An 18291-nucleotide genomic window follows, 5' to 3' on the forward strand; every position below is an offset into this window, starting at 1 on the left:
CTCTCTTTCAACTTACTTGGTGTTGCTTTTGCGTGCAGTATCAGTCTTGGATTCCGTCAATCTTCATCCATCGAGGGAAAAATGGACGCTCTCCCACCGGCCTGGTGATGAATTTTATGTCACAGGTCCTTTAACAGCCGCTTCTATGAGTCCCGACTGGCGTAAGACTCCGGCTTGGCACTTTTCCCCTCGGTGAATGTTTGATTGCAGAATCCGGCTTCGAAGGACCAACTAAAGATAGGTTTGTCTAGCACAGACCTATTGGCCTGGAAGTCCAGCGGTTCATCTAAACAAAAGGCACTTATACCTAAACGGACATAGATGTGTTTACCATACCATAACACAGTAAGAGAAGGTACGACCTCTCTCATGACCTTAGGATATGTGTGCATGCCAGAACACTCTGGAAGGCACACAGAGTCTTTGCAGACTGCTAAGGATCAGACCTCTATCATCATGCAATCGATTACAGTATATATCTCTAAGCATAAATGACAATCCACCAATATAAACCTAACAGGGAGTGAATCAAAAACATTTCAAACTCTACTGTTACTGAGAAGCTAAAACGCTTAGGTGCATGATTGAACAGTTGGCATTAGGGATGGGTATCGTTTAGGTTTTATCCGATACCGGTGCCAAATCGGTACTTTTGAAACCGTGCCGGTGCTCAAACGGTGCTCAAACCGGTGCTCAAACCGGTGCTTAAAGAATGGAGAACACAAAATTGGTCCAAAAACCTCTCATGTTCAGCTGTTTTTTGTAAAAAGATAACAATGTTAGCCTTTTCTGCAGCTATGGGGCATATATGGTATCACTCTTGGCTGGAAGCAGTGCTTAAACAATGGAAAAAACACCAATTTTGTATAAAAACCTCTCGTGTTTAACTGTTTTCCACTTTTTCTTTGGTCATTTTAGCCTTTTTGGCAGGGTGAAGGGAGTATCTGCCATCAAACAAGAAGACAGCCGCATGTAGCTATGATGATGTTTGCTAGTTCACCTTACATGCATTAATGTAATAACATGGTTAGCCTACTCAACGTAAATTACACACGAACAACATTAAGCTACTCACGCAGAGAAGAACGGCTGCTGCTGCCATCATCATCCTCATCATTTCTGCTACACTGGCAGGGCTAGGGGCCAGGACTCTCCTCTTCGTGTTTTTGGGGGATGTTGCATAACAGGCAACCCACCCGCAGTTGATGTGCTCGGTGTGAGGTCTCGCAGCAAGCTATCATACGGCGCATTTCTGGGCTTTTAAAAAAAACGCTATGCGTCGCCAGGTGTTTCATCGGATTTGAGGTGTTACCTCCTTTGACAGTATCACAGTATCAGCTTAAAGCACTTGTTGCAGGCTGCTGAGTTTGCATATTTTGCTGTGAAGTACAGCCAGACTTTTGACCGCTTCGCCTTGGACATTGGCCCGCCTACTATCCTCGGAAACGTAAAATGATTGGCTAGAAGTGTATCACGGCTCAGGGAAAAAAAAGCACCGAAATAAAGCACCGAAATGTGCGCTGCTTTTCGGTCTGGTTACTACCGTTTATGTCAGAACCGGTGCCATCATGGCACCGGACACCGGTACCCATCCCTAGTTAGCATAGCCACATGCTTCGTTTCATGAACAGGAAACCGACTGCTTTACATGTAATCCTGTTACCGTGCTTCAATTCCGATTCTTTTTCCATGCTCCCATTTATTCAATTACCCCCCCAAAATCCCCCCCCCCCCCCAAAAAAAACCACACACACACACACTTGAAGAAACCGTGTGATAAAGCAATAATGAAATGGCTTAATCTAAACATCTGCGTCTCTCCAGTCCATTGCTATCATCATCCGTCTCATCCCCGGCCCCATACTCAAATCCTCTTTTGCAACACTGATGGTATTTCACAAGCTCAAAGAGATTAATTATTTCCATATTTTGCAAACACTGCACCGTGTGCGCTGCTCCCCACGTCTCCCTGCACGTGTACAATTAGCTCAGTTCATTTGTGTTGCAAATGAGCCGGCCCTGACGGTGCTCAGTGGCCTCCCCTGGTTTCTCCTGCCACGCGGCACAGAGGAGAACCCAGCCGAGGAGTGATCAAAAGCCTCCTTCTCTGGCAGGCAGATGCTGAGTAAACACCGAGAGAAGAAGGAGCTCTGATAACCGTCTCTTCCCGCTTGCGCTTCTCGCCTTCATTATTTTTTGGAGTCTGCTGGCTGGCATTAATGAAACCCCATGTAATATTCATTTAATTCCCAATGTTTACTAGTTCATTAGGTTTAGGATAGTAGTTGATCTGATCTCCAGGGGTGGCTGGGATGAGGAAAGAAGCTGACTTTGAAGATTTTTCTTTGCACCAGCCGGGCTTCCTTACATTTATTCAAGGAGCCATTCACAGTCCTCCCCGTGCTTTACCAAATTGTATAGCATTTCTCTTCACCACACTTATGCTCTTATGTTTTTTTAGAAGTAAAGGTGAGGCTTAAAGGCTGGATTTTTGTGTCAATAGATGAACACAGATCTGCTCCTTTGAATGCCAGTAAATCTAGAAACCTAATGGATAAAACGGTGGCTAAATGTAATTTGGCTCATTAAAGACACTTAGAAAATAAGTTAAAGTTGAGGATCTCATCACAGATTAGACGTTTTCTCAGAACGGATACCCTCTGGCCAGTTTAGCTCTCCGGCTAACGGCATGTGTTACAGACGCTGTCCTGTGCAATTACAATTAACCCACGCAACTCTTTGGTCTGGGTGCTCGCTCTGCAAAGGTCTGGCTGTGGGTTCATCGATTGAGACGTCTTGTCAATGCCATTGAGTGCAGGCGAAAAGGTCTTTCTGCTGAGCTCACAGCAAGCTTTTTGATCAGACCAATGGGAGAGGCAGAACTTCTTCACAAAGCTTTTTTTCCCTTTTCTTTTTTTAATGGTGAAAACTCCGGAACTCCAGCTGTGTTGGAAAAAGTCAGCTTTATTTTTGTATCCGAGTGGGCATTTAGTCGGTTTTCAATTCCGTCTCCTGTGGCAATGGTTGTTAAAAAAGTTGTTACTTAGCTTACCTGGCTGTCACTAATCTCCTGGTATCTGCATGTGTCTCGTGTTATGAGAACAATTACATTCATTCCGGGAAATGAAGCAGCAGTGTACCACTAATGAACGCATGTGAACGTTTAATTAAATAGTGAAAAATTTTCCTATCTGAAATTACGTAATGTATTAAAACTAATTAAAATCTGTTTTTTTTATAGAAAAATATCTTCCTCGTCTGTTTTCCTTGTTTGCTTTCGCAGCATTTCCACCTTTGAATGGGTTTTTGTGATCGTGTGTGTGTGACAGCTGTCAGACAAGAAAAAAAATATTTTAGGGAGGAGGTCGGGAAGCAACTTCACCACATTATGCACAACTTACAGACAGCCTCCAGGCAAGCCTTCCAGCAGCCGGCGTGTTTGAGCCTGGAAATGGAAGAGATGGGTGGGAACAGCAATTTTTTTTTTCATTTTAAAACTATGTTGAAATGGAGCATTTTCACTGAGGAGAAGTGTTTCAAAATGCTTTGCAAACTGATCCACGATCAGCATTGAGAATAAGGTTGTGTAATGTGGTAGCTCAAGGCAAGGCAAGGCAAGGCAAGTTTATTTGTATAGCACAATTCAACAACAAGGTGATTCAAAGTGCTTTACAGAGACATTAAAAACAAAAACAAATAAAAAGCATGATTTAAAATTGATTAAAACAAGCAAATAAACTAACTAACTAATTAACAAACAAACAAACAAACAAACAACAGTATATAAAATCAAAACAGATAAAATCAGAACAGTAGATAAAATCATCAGTTAATGTAAGTTTTGAAATTTAAGCTTAACAATTAACAAACAAACAAAACAGTATATAAAATCAAAACAGATAAAATCAGAACAGTAGATAAAATCAGTAGTTAAATGTAAGTTTTGAAATTTAAGCTTAAAGTGTGGATTTGGTGCTTTATTCAAATGCAGCTGAGAACAGGTGAGTCTTCAACCTGGATTTAAATAAACTGAGTGTTTCAGCTGATCTGAGGCTTTCTGGGAGTTTGTTCCAGATATAAGGAGCATAAAAGCTGAATGCAGCTTCTCCGTGTCTGGTTCTGACTCTGGGAACTGATAAAAGACCGGATCCAGATGACCTGAGGGATCTGGATGTTTCATACTGGGTCAGGAGGTCATTGATGTATTTTGGTCCTAAACCATTCAGAGCTTTATAGGCCAGCATCAGAACTTTAAAGTCTATCCTCTGACGGACAGGCAGCCAGTGTAAGGACCTCAGAGCTGGACTGATGTGGTCCACTTTTTTGGTCTTAGTGAGGACTCGAGCAGCAGAGTTCTGAATGAGCTGTAGTTGTCTGACTGATTTTTTAGGTAGACCTGTAAAGATGCTGTTACAGTAATCAAGCCTACTAAAGATGAATGCATGGACTAGTTTTTCCAGGTCCTGTTGAGACATCAGATCTTTTATCCTTGAAATATTCTTGAGGTGATAGTAAGCTGACTTTGTTATTGTCTTAATGTGTTTCTCTAAGTTTAGGTCTGCATCCATCACTACACCCAAATTTCTCGCCTGGTTTGTGGTTTTTAGATGTATAGATTGAAGTTCTCTGGTGACCTGTAATCGTTTTTCTTTGGCGCCAAAGACTATTACCTCAGTTTTGTTTTTGTTTAGCTGGAGAAAATTGTGGCACAACCAGTCATTGATTTCCTCAATGCATTTACCAAGAGCCTGTACAGGGCCTCGGTCTCCTGGTGACATTGTGATATATATTTGTGTGTCATCTGCATAGCTGTGATAGTTTATTTTGTTGTTGTTTATAATCTGTGCCAGTGGGAGCATGTAGATGTTAAACAGAAGGGGTCCCAAGATGGAACCTTGGGGAACTCCACATGTGATACTTGTCTGCTCAGATGTGAAGTTACCTATTGATACAAAGTATTTCCTGTTTTCTACGTATGTTTTGAACCAGTTTAGTACAGTTCCTGAAAGACCTGTCCAGTTCTCCAGTCGTTTGAGTAATATGTTGTGGTCAACTGTATCAAATGCTGCACTGAGATCCAGTAAAACTAAGACTGACATTTTTCCACTGTCTGTATTCAGACATATGTCATTGAACACTTTGGTCAGAGCGGTTTCAGTGCTGTGGTTCTGTCTAAAACCTGACTGGAAGGCATCGTAGCAATTATTCTGTTTTAAGAAGTAACTGAGCTGTTGAGAAACTGCTTTTTCAATGATCTTACTTAAAAACGGGAGATTTGAGATCGGCCTGTAGTTGTTCATTTGTGTCTTGTCAAGATTGTCCTCAAGTAAAAACTTTGGTACACGTCTCCCATTATTTTGGCCGTCTGCACTCCTGTAGCTCTGTATGCCTCGCCCTTGGCACATAGTAGCCCAAACCCTGAGGTGCAGCATGTCTAAGCATGCTGTCTCAAATAAAAGTCTTTTACTCTCTGCTGCTGTGTTTAGTTTAATTTTATTACAACAAAATCCTTTTTTTGAAATGAAACCAATTACAGATGGACCGTTTAAAACGTATTCACTTTGCGTATGCAGGGTCTCACTCTAGATAGGCTCTTGGATGCAAAGTCTTTGTGTGTCGATCTCAGTCAGCTTGCAGTCAGTTTCATTTTCTAAGCTGGACAACCAGTGAACAACACTGCCAGTAGCACACAGGTTGATTTGATTATGCCCGAGGCCCTGCCACAGAGATGCATCGGGGTAACTCAGTTGCAGTGGCTTCCCTTCCCTGTGGATGTAATTGGAGAGCACTTATGCCGCCTTTCCATGGCAGTCTGTTCCCATTCAGGCCTCAGTTTGTGATAAACCACCTCCAAGCTGCAAGTGTGTAGGAGGTAAAAGAGAATTAAGAAAGAAATACAGTGAGTGCTCTCATATATTATAAGATTTAAACTTCAACGTGTCCTCATTTCTTGTTAGAAAAAAGTTGTCTTCCTGTTACTCAAACATACACAGACACACACACAGTTTTCTAGTAATAGTCTAAACATTACAGTGCAGGTAGCTTTTGTTGTTGCTATTTGAAAAACTCCAGCTAAGGTCAGGCAGTGTGGAGGTTTAGCTTCAGTGGTGTGTAGGACGTTTGCCCACAGCGCTTTAAAATCAACTTTCTTTTGTCTCAGCCAAACTAGTTATGTAGAGTCACCTGCAGTTTCAGCATTCAGTATTACGGTCAGCAATGGCTGGTTAATATTAGGGGGCTTGGAGTGCCCCCACCTTTCAGTTATCCAGAAAAAAAGTCTACTTAAAGGAAACCTGTAATGCTCATCCTTAATTTCTGTCATATACTGTATATAATAGTACATTGTTGGGTGCTCAAATTAAACCTGGCCAGTATTTGAAGTAATAAGGTGCCTGTATGAAATCAGTGATAGTGGATATCACTTATGTGGTCATCTCATAGCTCCGTCCCCACCCACCAGCCAATCAAATAGTTTGTTTGCTAGGGATAGCCAGTCAGAATAGAGCTGGTTTAAAGGAATGGAGAAGGGATTAAACAGCTTGTTTTACATAGTGGATAAAGGCTGAACTGAACTGCTAGAAATGAGCTCAGTGAGTACCATTAAACATGAAATAGGTATATATTACCAAAAAAAGTGTTTAGTCGTGCATTCCTTACAAAGACTATTCGCATTTACTTGGTTCATTTCTCTGTAAATATAGTTCCTGTATTATAAAACGGCCTCCAGCCAAACATGTGTATGGAGTTCTTTGCCAAGCAGGTGACCTGAAGCTACTCTCTGACTGGTTGCTTCAGATTTTCCACTGAGTAAAGCTTTTACTACCTCCCACCTTTTTGCTATTATTTAAACAAACACATTAATAAATGATTAATTGAATAAATAAATGATACTTTGTGTGATAGGCAATGCTGTCTCTCACGGCAGAAGAGGCCAGTTCAAGTGGAACTGCTGAGTATCACAGCGGAGCCACTATCACCATGAAAGAACATTTGTTTTAAGTGCACCAAATAAATATTGCTTTTCATACATATACAGTGACTCACACGAGCGATTGAGCCTAATGCTTTTAACACACTAATGAGAGAAGCGAAGCAGCGGTGCTTTAGAAGACGATGCTGGTGTTGCTGCAGCATTGCTGATGCAGTTGCCATTGTGTGCTTGTTTGTTAAATATGAAGTGTATGAATGAGTAATGGACGGGCTCACCGTGTTAATTATTATCAAAATGTTATGTTGTTGGGAGACGTGAGCTAAGGTTACAAAAAAACAACCTGATGATGACCTCAGCAGCTAGCTTGTGCGTTTATAGTTAGCGGCACTATGATTTTTAAGGGCTGTAACCTGTCAAAAAAGATAAGTAGAGCAAGCATGACTCTGATTAGATGGAATTTAAGAATGTCAAATGACTCCACAGGCTTCCTGTTGAAATATCAGAGTGGTGCCTGTAATACAAGATGATGGACTCATTTTCTGCCTACATTTGTTACATGAGGCAGAGTGTAATGTTGAACAATGGAGACACAACCTTGAACCTAACATAAAGAGCTATTTAGCTTTGGACTCATCACCATTTATCATCAGTAATCAAAGAAATGCCTGCTCACCTGTGAACAGAGTTAATGCCCCTTCCTGACTTGACCACACTTTGTACAAATCCGGTGCACACACCCCCTCCACACTGCTTAGTCTTGCTCTGTATTTGTTACAGGGATGGCTTGGCTGTCTGCCGCGTCGTGCTGTGCTGCTGCAGTCTTATCTGGTGACTATAATAGACTGAGAAGCATTGGTAGAAAAAAAGAGAGATGAGTGTGGGTGGGGGCGTATACGTGTGTGTGTAGGTTGGGGGTAATGGAAGGAAAGACGTGAGGAGTCCAGACCAGCCTGGACTGCTGCCGGTTTCCCAAGAGGGTCATTGGTCCGTCCAGCCCCAGAGATGTTATTTTGGGTTACAAGGATTATTAAAGCATCCTCTGACTCACCCCTTAGCTTTTTTCATTACCTCCTCACTTTCTGTGCAGCCAGACAGCCGTGCAGCGTCACTGCCTTTGATTTCGAATGCAGCCCGCTCACTGGAATGAAAAATGCATACTTAGCAGAACTGAGAAGAAATGTGTGCGTGTGTGTGTGTGTGTGTGTGTGCAATTACGAGTGTGTCAAAGAGAACGAGATGGGGGAGAAAGTGGCTCTTAAAATGTTTTTTTTCCCCATTGCAGAAATACAACCCAGCGTTTTGTTACAGTATAAATTGCTGGGTTACGATATACAAAGACAAATCTCGATACGTCCCCTACACAGAGCACTTTGTGAAAATGCCTAAGCCCTGGCCATACACTGTTTGTAAAAGATAGATGTAGACATTGTTAGGTACTGTAACTGGTTTGAAAAATCAAGTTTTGCATTTTAAATATGTGAAGAATAGACTTGGGACACTGCAGGTTTGTATGATGGTCACTAAACCCTCTTGATGTTGTGTTCAGTAGGACTTCAGGCTAGGGACTGATGCTGTAAACCTGTTAGGACAGTGTTTGTCACTCGAGTCATATCTCGAGTGACAAGTAGGATCATGTTACCAGAGGAGTTGCCCCCTGTTGACTATTAGAAAGAATGCAGGTTGAAAGCAGTTAGCTTCAGATGTCAGACCATGTGGGTATGTCCATCATTTTTATACAGTCTGTTTCAGCAAACAGTACAGTGATGTAACAACATACGCAGGCTATGTCAGTACGCTGTGACATTAGTAATGGATACAGTCAGTTGTGCAACAGACTTGAAACTTTCAACCAGACAGAGTGTGAAATACTATTTTTTTCAGGTACATGACTCTACTGAGTCCTAAAAGAAAAGAGTTTTTTTTCTAACTTTGAAGATTTTGATGTTGAATTTTAAGGACTTGCTGTTTCATGCTAAACAATGCAGAATATGGTGAGAAAAACACAAAAACAAGAAAGCCATTGAGGAACAGAAATTCACCTTTTGAGTTCTGATGCAATTCCCCTAATGATTTTAAAGTGCTATCTAAAAAAGCTTTTGGTGGGAAGCAAACTTTAGTGGCTATTATATACATATATACCCACAAACAACATGGATAGGTGTGTTTTTCTCAACTATCCCAGTAAGTCATGATAGGCCAGACATTATTTGCGTGTTTTCAAATGCACTGACAGCTCTGAAGATCCCAGCTTAAATGGGCCCACAAACAAGTAAAGTACCATTTTTTTCTTCAAACCAAAAAGCCACTTTTTATTTCCCAGATGGTGTCAAACAGGCAGTTATGTGTTTCCTTTAGAGGGGGTGGATAGGATTATGATGCCCTTCATGTGGTGACGTAGCAGTATGGCATGGTCACAGATCAACACCAATCACATGCATTTTTTTGTAGGTTCAAGCACTTGGCAGAAATAAAGCATAATTACCGACTGGTGTTGGGGTGTTGATTGCCTCCAGGCTCTCCAGAGCCCCCCCCCCCCCTTCCACACACACACACACACACACACACACACACACACACACACACACACACACACACACTTTGGCCGTGAACAGTTTTCTGTGTTAAACAGCTTTGGTTTAGTCAAGCTGAAATCAGTAAGGATAATTGAAGACAGTGCTCATATACTGCTCCAAGTTTGACCCCACATACTGTCAGGCTGTTTCACTGCTCCACATGGGTCATTAAAAAAGAAAAAAGAAAATCAGCTGTGATGTACGTTTTATGGTTGCTAGTCTTGGCAGTATAGGAAAAAAAAAACATGCACATGTTCTGCTCCTCTAACCTCTCTCTATAGGGTGAGGAGAAATATGCAGCAGCGTAGCAGTCCTGACTTGTAGCTAATCTTAATGGCATATTCTGCTGGGGCTTGGCCTACATAGAGCACTAGCAGTGCCTCTTCTTAAAAAGGAGATCTAACGGGCTGTGCAGTGCAGAAGATATATCAGCCATGCTCTGTATAAACATAGCATGAACACACAAGGCACCGCTTGGTCTATGTGCTGACAGGAGGATGGAGTCTGTGTTGTTGGAGCCAATTAGTGAAAACATTCACCGATGTACAGACACTGTCAGCTGCGCTGATAGATGTGGGGCTGCTCGACTTCTCTGTCTGCCTGCTACACACAAAACTTTCCACAGAGCAGGGAGATGAAATGAGGGGGAGGCTGCAGTCTGCTTCTGTGAATGAAACTGGGCTTTTAGGCTTTGTGCATGTGCCTGATTATTTACTAACCTTTATTAAAAACAGAAAAGCTGATAAATTATAAGTGTATAGCGAGTTGATCAGCGTAGAGGTTTATAAAATAACATTTGCAGGATTAATATTTAATAGTGTTATGCTCTTGTGTATGTTCCTCTGTTTGCCAGATTGCAATCACATGGTGTTGTAACCTTCAAAGACATGCATGTTTGGTAACTTTGGTGGATTTAAAAGTTGAGCCTGTTTTACCATGTTAGCCCAGTGAGAGACTGCCATAATGTCCAGACTGTACCCTGCCTTTCGCCAAATGCCAGATGAGATAGACTCCAGCCCTCCTTGTGAGTCTGGCTGGATAAGCAGTTAAGTTAATGGATGGATGGGTGTTAGCCAGATTACAATTGGATAGCATTCAGTCTTTACACTCAGACACTCAGGCAAACAGTTTACCAAGTTACCAACACAAATGCTCATGTATCAGATAAATATCTTGGAATCACTGCAGTCGCCTGATTTGACACAGGAAATGGCTGCGGTATGCATTTTACACCTTTTTAAAATTTGGTCAAATCACATTTAAACTCCAAGACACTTCCTCCCATCCTAGTTGCAAGACTTTAAGGGTGCATCAAAGAGCTTGAAACATGCAACGTTAGAAAGAGAGGATTTGTGAGTTTCACATGGTTGCTGTGACTCCAGACATGCAAAAGTATGGGGCGTGCCTGACTATCATATGGACAAAAAGCCATGCATCCAGAGGGGGACACATTGAGCTCCTGTGAACATTGTAAGTTTTGTATGTAAAACTTATATATTTACCCATGTAGTATAAATTTCACCACAAGCTCCATAGCCTTTTGAAATTGGATGCTTCCTTTTGATAAACCCAGTGTTTATGGGGTGTATTTGTGAAAATAAATATTAAGAAATTCAGTCACAACAACAGTTGCCTCAAGCCACTTTCTATTGTAAAAAAAGGGCCCGACAACAATACAGGGAAAACCTCAGCAATCAGATGGCCCCTTTTAGCAAGCACTTGGCAACAGTGGGAGGGAAAAACTCCCTTTAAATGGGAAGAAACCTCCAGCAGAACCAGGGTCAGGGAGGGGCGGCCATCTGCTGCGACCAGTTGGGGCAAAGGGGAGAAAGACGGGACAAGAGGCACACTGTGGAAGAGAGCCAGAGATTAATAATAAGTAATGATTAAATGCAGAGGGGTGTATAAACACACAGAGAGTGAAAAGAGGTGAGTAAATCACTGCTACTTTATGGAGCACAGTTAACTATAATCTCCTCACTACTTACTCATTGTACTTACCAGACAGAAGATCAGACACCAAAACAAAACTGGCTCATCTATAAGAATCATCGCTTTTTACATATTATGGAAAGAAAATAGATTTGGTGGAAAAGCTTTTGGGGTTTCTAAGGCTTTATTTCCATGGCAGCTCATAATCCAGTTCTCAAGTACTTTCTCTCCTCTTAGTTACCCGTCCAGCTTTCATCATTTTACATCACTCACAGGCCATCTTGAAGCAATAGAAGCAGATGTACCTGAAGAGTGGTAGCATCAAGTGTGAGGTGTTATGGAGAGCTGGTGAGCTGGAGTGAAAATATAGAACAAAATCTCCTTGGTGTACTTGAAGACTGAAGTGGGAGCACCACTTAAGAGCACCACAGAGGATATTATTCCAACACAGACATGCACTATTTTGACTTCTTCGTCTTCTTGAAGTATGTGGAATTAAACTAATTTTCAACAAGGGAAATGTAAAGATGCTTACAGTGTATAGTTTTTACGAGTCCATTCAATGCATTCAGAGTCCTGCTCGAGCTCACTGTGTGATCACAGATGGTCTCAGGCCATCTACTTACTTCCCAGAGAGGCAGAAAGCAGATCCGCAGCACACTCTATTTAAAACCACTGCAGATTTATAAAACACTTCCACTATTCCTTTACCATGTCAGCAACCCATCTCCCGCCTGCCCTCCCTGACTCCCTGCTCCCGTCAGGCAGCTGTCACCGGAACTATAACAAAAACCATGTAGTAGCGTGTCTTTGGTCCAAACTCAGAGCCCACCGCACAGGAGGGCGGAGGTGAGGACGGAGGAAAACTGAATGGAGAAGACAGATGCAAAAAGTACTATGGCAGAAGAGTGACCTTAGCAACACCCAGATACAGTCAGTCTTAATACACCCAGCTGCACACATGCACAGAGTAGACTTATCGTCCAAATCTCCCTCTCTGCCCCCTCTCACGCTCGCTCTCTGTGTAGATTTGATTTGATGCCTGAAAATCCGCCCAGTGGATAAAAAAAGAAAAATGCATAAGCCATGTCATTTGTTCAGTTTGGTCATATAATTGCAGGCTGAATGAGATAAGGTGAGGCCTCCTCATTGTCCTTGGTCATAGACATTAGCTAGTAATCAGGCCCAGGAGTGTAAATCCTTTCCGAGACAGAGGACAGAGTGGCCGCTGGGTTGGACGGCATCGCCGTCGGCTCACTTTCAGCCGGCTCACTTTCAGCCACCCAGAAGCTTCTGCAGCAGGACTGTAAACGTGTGTCATCTGTGCTCATCCGGCAGTGTGGCAGGTTGCTTTAGATGCAGCAGACCGTAGGAATCAAAGCAGGTCATCCGGGTGGTACGCCCTCATTTGGGATATTGGGAAATTCAGCTGAACTGTCCGGTTTACTTCGGTGGTTTCAGCTGGTTTAATTGTACGACAGGATCGGACATGCTGCTGCGTCTCAGATTCACGGCTACCAACTGAGTCAGTCCTGGAAGGCAGAGTGATGCTGCATCTTTAAATGGATCATTAGAGGTGTTTTTCCTCTTCTTGCCTCCTCTCCTCTGATTGCTCTCACTCGAAACGCACATGCACACTCAGCTTATTTTCATTTTTCCCCCTGCTTTTTTTCCCTCTTTTTTTTCTACTCAGTCGAGACAGTTCCAGGTTGTTTTGCTGTCATTAGCGGGCCAGATTTGTTCTAAGAGAGGAGGGCTTCTGCAGCGCAGCGCCGCTCATGTGTTCTCATTTGACTGCTCTCCATTATACGTGAAGTAGAGGTGGCACCATTCCCGCGGGGGCAGCGTTGCATTTTCACCTTGATTGCTTTTGGCTTTCTTATTTAACATGTTTCTTCAGCAGAAGCAGGAGCAAACGGAAGCTGTGTCACACCGAAAAGCACTGCTCCATGACTGAATCATCTGCTGTGGGTAGATAGAAAACCACAAGTTTTTGTATTAGAGGAGAGTGAATCTGGGAAACAACAAGGCTCCGGTAGTAGGGTGGATCGGACTGGGTGCGCGCTGGGATTGTGTGCAGAATGTGTTTGCGTGGAGCTGCCAGGCAGAGATTTGAACTGAGCTACATCCCAGGATTCAACAGTGACTTTCAGTAAGGCTGGCTATATCTCTGGATTTAGACTGTTATGAGCAGTTTGGATAAAGCATGTGTGAAAATGTTTTTTGTTTTGTTTTTTCAAACGGTTTAGCTTTAAAGGTTATTTAGCAGTGAAGGCATTTTTCCATGGAACTGTATGAACATTTAAATTTCCCCTATGTTATTACAGCAGATGTAATCCAGTCCTTTTACTTTTTCTTTTCTTTTTCTTTTTCTTTTTTTTTTTACAGTAGAACAGTGGACTTGTGGCTGACTTTTTTCTTGGGTGAGGGTACTTGTCATAGTAGCAACTCCATCATTGCAGTTTCTTTTGCACATTAGTGCCTGTGTGTCAGTGCGTACATGTGTCTGGGTGCCTACGCATGCAGCTGAATCCTGCGACATCTGTGAAGGGTTCATCACTCACTGAAAGCTTCCTTATTGACTCTGTGTTATTGATTTTTGTGCCAGTGGCATTTCTTCGGTTTTAAAAGGGAAGTAAATTCTCAGCACAATTATATCCAGGGAAGAAAATCCTTGCTCAGTGGAAATACTGTGGAAATAACCTCAATAATAAATTTTTTTATTTTCTTTGCTGATAAAAAAACAAACAACAAAACACTTATTAAAGTAGCTATGAGAGGACATGATCTCTTATTATTTAAGTCGACAATAGTGTATAATTTGGACAGCATACTGGCTGTGTGTGTGTGTGTGTGTGTGTGTGTGCTTAGCCTCTTAATGTGATGATGATGTTGTAGATTTATCATAAATTCACATCAAATGTTTATGATTTATATCCATCATACAGAGTATAGGGGTGTAGGGAAAATTACACACACACACACACACACACACAGGGAGTGACACAGTTAGACGATTTAGTCCATTTACAGCCTGGGAACTGAGCTCTGTCTGTGGATGCTTTTGACTGGATCTGCAGAGAGAGAATAGGGCAGTGTCCTCTCATTACGCCCTGCAGTGAATCAGGGAATTTCACCAGTTGTTTTTTGTGTGTTGCTTTGTAGAAAATAACATCACATAAAGGTTTTTATCATGACGAGCATGTCAGGTCACTTTTAATCTTTTTGTGGGTCGCACTTTTTAATCTTTCGGTGCCATAGTGTAATCCCATGATTTTTTGGGGGGGGATTTTTTTTTGAGCCCTGGATTTGATACATTATGCTGCTTTTGATAAGGACAGTGTACTTGAAAAAGATGATTAACTGGAATTACCTCTAGAGCACTGCAGGCGTACAAGGCTGTCCTGGCAGCAGTAATAACGCGACATCAAAGGGATGTCAGAAACCTTCTATATTTTAGTTGAAAAGCTCCGGCACCACCTTGCATGAATCGAATCTTATTGCCATCTCCGTCCTTGTCTGTAGCTCCACGATAGAGCAGAGGATTTCTATAGTTAGCTCAGCATAGGACAACAGCAGTAACAAAGGCTGCTGTTATTCCCACAGCAGGAGCGTATAGAAGCCCTGGCCTCTATTCCCATAACATAGCACGCACAAAGTGCACGTGCCTCCCTGTTGTTGGCCCGTTAGGTCGATTCACTGCTCATCAATCTCCTCTGGCATCACGCAAACGCGGATGAATCTTGCGCTATAAGGGGACGTGATAGGAGGCCTTTACGTTGCCGTGCGTGACTCAATCATTGCCGCAGCCAGACTTCTGTGCAACTTGGCAAGCATCATAATCCCACGGTGTCACATCCTGCCTCTTCATGCTCGAGCCTGACAAACATGATGCTTTAATGCGGCGCGCATACCAGATGCAATATCCGACTGCAGGACACGGTTACTGTAATTTGGCATCTGCGTACTTTTGCTCCACCTAATTCCACATTCCTTGTCGATACCTCTTCTCCCATTTTGCCCCTCCTTTCTTCATCTCTGTCTGAGTCACTGAGGATGGAATACAAATCCAAGATCAGCAGAGTGTGTCATGCCAGCACTCAGGTGTATGCAGAGAGAGGCTGTCGAAGCAGCAGAGAATATTGCACAGTGCAAAACATAGCCCTGCGTCACCACTCTGTTGTGTATATATTGAAGGTTGCTTAAGCACAAACAGCAGCAGCAGCAGAGTCATGATGCGGACGCTGATAGAGTGCAACGGGCTTACTGGCTTGCTTGCGAGCACAGACATTTCTGTGTTTGGAAAGGAGGGACATACAAGGCTAAACGGGAGCAGAGGATTGTGATGCTTGTGTCAAGTTGTGTTAGACCTCGTCAAAGAGCTGTTTGTTAATGTATGTTGTGCGAACTGTGTGCAGCTGCTATGAGTATGTGTGTGTGTTTTCTGGGTGTAGCGTTTTAAGACAGTCTCGGAGAGGACATTGGCCTGAAGCCCCAAAGAGATCCTGAGAGCATTCCTTAAGCAGTCGACTCAAAAAACACACACGCGGTCACAAACACACACCTCAGTGATTACAGAGTGGCTATAAAGAGAGATTTCTCACAAACACACACTCCCCCGCCTTCCTCAGCTCCATGTCACGCCGCCTTTCCCCCCTAATTTCTGCTGCTGCTTCACTTTGAATTTGTGAATGAAGTGCAGCTCGGTTAGTGTCCAGAAAACAGCTCATGAATAATGTACCAACCCTCGTGTGTTTTTCCTCCATCTTTGAATCATGATACTGGTGATAGAAGGTATTTGTTTTGATGTGAAACAGAAAGAAGTCACTCCTGTGAGCTGGCAGCATCACAGAGACTTGAGCGGCCAGTTTTTCTTCCTCTAGGTCGTTCTTATTTGGCGAAGGTATGTGATCAGTGCCTGCTTTGCAACAGTGGCCCTGAGAGGTTTGGTTTTTTTTTCTAATTTCTGTTGTGTTTTATTGTTTTTCTCAAGTTGAGTGTGTTTGACCTCTGTACATGTACGTGTCTGACCACCGTACATGCTTGTCTGTTTGGCTGTTAGTCAGCAAGATAATGCAAACACTGCTATTTCAAGATTCTCGGTGGAGAGGAGAGGCAAAGGAAGTACCAATTAAGTTTTAGTGTGGCTCCAGATCATTTTCTTACCAACCTACCAGCTCTCAGAGTAAAAAAGTCTGTGTTTGTTAAGTTTTTAAGTGTTTGTGATTTTTTTAAAAATGCAGACAGTTATTAAAGATGGCATTAACATCTTTTGTGTCTCAGAAACGGAGAACATCTCAGTCTCAGCAGCTTTCACCAGCTATAATGCTTCCTTTACGTCTAGTGTAAAGACCAAAAATCACAGGCAGATTGCAAACTTGCCACGTACACACACCCACACACAACCCTGAAATGGATGCATGGAGTATTTATTCTTTTTGCTGCAAAAACAACACTGACATCCTCACCTTATAATGTCATTATGAACAGCTAACTGTTGCCTAAGCATCATTAATGGCATAACATTAGCATTCATGGGCAGTCATGTTTGTATGCTGCATGTAAATATGTTAAAATGCTCTTTTTGACCTGTTCTTGTTATTTTGTCCCTTTTGCAATTAAGTAAAATTTGCTTTTTATGTGCCAGCGTTGCTGGGAAGCACATTTTGTGCTGCACTATTGCTCAGCTTCTGCCCCTCTCTAAGAGCCCATATTTAACTGTACAGCAGTTCATGAACTGTACGCAACGCTCGTTCATCATGCTGTCTCTCCCCAGAGCTAGCACTTGACTTTAGTGAGATTATTCAGTGTACAACATAGAAATTCAAACACGGGGACCACAAAAAGCATCTTTGCCCACACGTCCCTCACCGCAATGCTTATATCTTTTGTACTGCACATCCATTTTAGCTTTGACTAACCTGAACAGTCTGTGATCCAATAGGGAAGGGCCAGCCTTCCTTCAGTGAATCAGCCAATCACATGTGAGGAGTCCTTACCTTGGCTGGTGAGCAAAGCTGGCAGCGGTGATTTATGAGTCCTTTTGAAATTTATGGAAAGTTGTCACGTACAAAATTAAGGGGATGCTTCACAGAGCTTTTTCCTCACCAAAATGTCATTATTACTTTGGAGGAAAAGTGGGAGAAATGTAGGAGAAAAGTGGCTTATGAATAATTGATTCTGAACAAAAGAATAAATGCATTAATGCACAGTTAGCCCCCTCCATCCTTTTCATCCACTTCCTGGATGGTTTCCTTCCAACCAGACAACAATAAAACGATTGACGCCTAATTTTTAGAAATATGAAGCTGCTGATCGTAATCAGGGCGTACTTTCTAACATTTCAACATTTCCAGCTTTTAATTGTGTTCTTTTTTTATCAATACCAGAACACAGAGATATTTTTATTGTCTGCCTACAACCCCTTCATGTGCATTGTAATGTGCACAAAAACACAGCCGGTGGATCACTGAATCATTTACCAGTGCACTACTCTCAGCACACATTTAGCACATGTGTTGAGAACACATATTGTAAAATGACTTGAATTGTATATTTTGTGTCCTCTTGCTTCTTGGACTGAGAGGAAGAACTGGTGCTACATCCTGCTGTTTAGTTTAGTCTTCTCTGTGTGTGTGTGTGTGTGTGTGTGTGTGTGTGTGCGTGTGTGTGTGTGTGTGTGCGTGTGTGTGTGTGTGTGTGTGTGCGTGTGTGTGTGTGCGCGTGCGTGCGTGCGTGTGTGCGCGTGCGTGCGTGCGTGCGTGTGTGTGTGTGCGTGTGTGTGCGTGCGTGCGTGTGTGTGTGTGTGCGCGTGCGTGCGTGCGTGTGTGTGTGTGTGTGTGTGCGTGTGTGTGT

The 18291-nt window shown here is 42.6% G+C and overlaps 1 protein-coding gene and 1 long non-coding RNA gene across 15 annotated transcripts in view; one reads left to right on the forward strand and one right to left on the reverse strand.

The window, feature by feature from the left end:
* The window catches only part of rims2a (regulating synaptic membrane exocytosis 2a), a 157004-nt gene that overhangs the window by 60421 nt on the left and 78292 nt on the right, over nucleotides 1–18291 (forward strand). The window contains exon 1 of one of the 14 annotated variants that reach the window (XM_080307870.1): nucleotides 12561–13588. The exons of the other annotated variants lie outside the window; for them this stretch is intronic. Within the exon in view, the coding sequence (XP_080163996.1) occupies nucleotides 13518–13588 (71 nt within the window). The 5' untranslated portion in view covers nucleotides 12561–13517. Of the gene's footprint in view, nucleotides 1–12560; nucleotides 13589–18291 lie in introns of those variants that run through there. 14 annotated transcript variants of the gene reach the window in all.
* On the reverse strand, nucleotides 3600–9470 carry LOC145431782 (uncharacterized). The gene is made up of 2 exons (XR_013912079.1): nucleotides 7605–9470; nucleotides 3600–5855 (listed from the first exon to the last, which is right to left on the reverse strand). It is a non-coding gene; the product is annotated as an uncharacterized LOC145431782 (long non-coding RNA).

This window comes from Astatotilapia calliptera, chromosome 11 (genome assembly GCF_964374335.1).
Source record: "Astatotilapia calliptera chromosome 11, fAstCal68.1, whole genome shotgun sequence".
NCBI classification, from domain to species: domain Eukaryota; kingdom Metazoa; phylum Chordata; class Actinopteri; order Cichliformes; family Cichlidae; genus Astatotilapia; species Astatotilapia calliptera.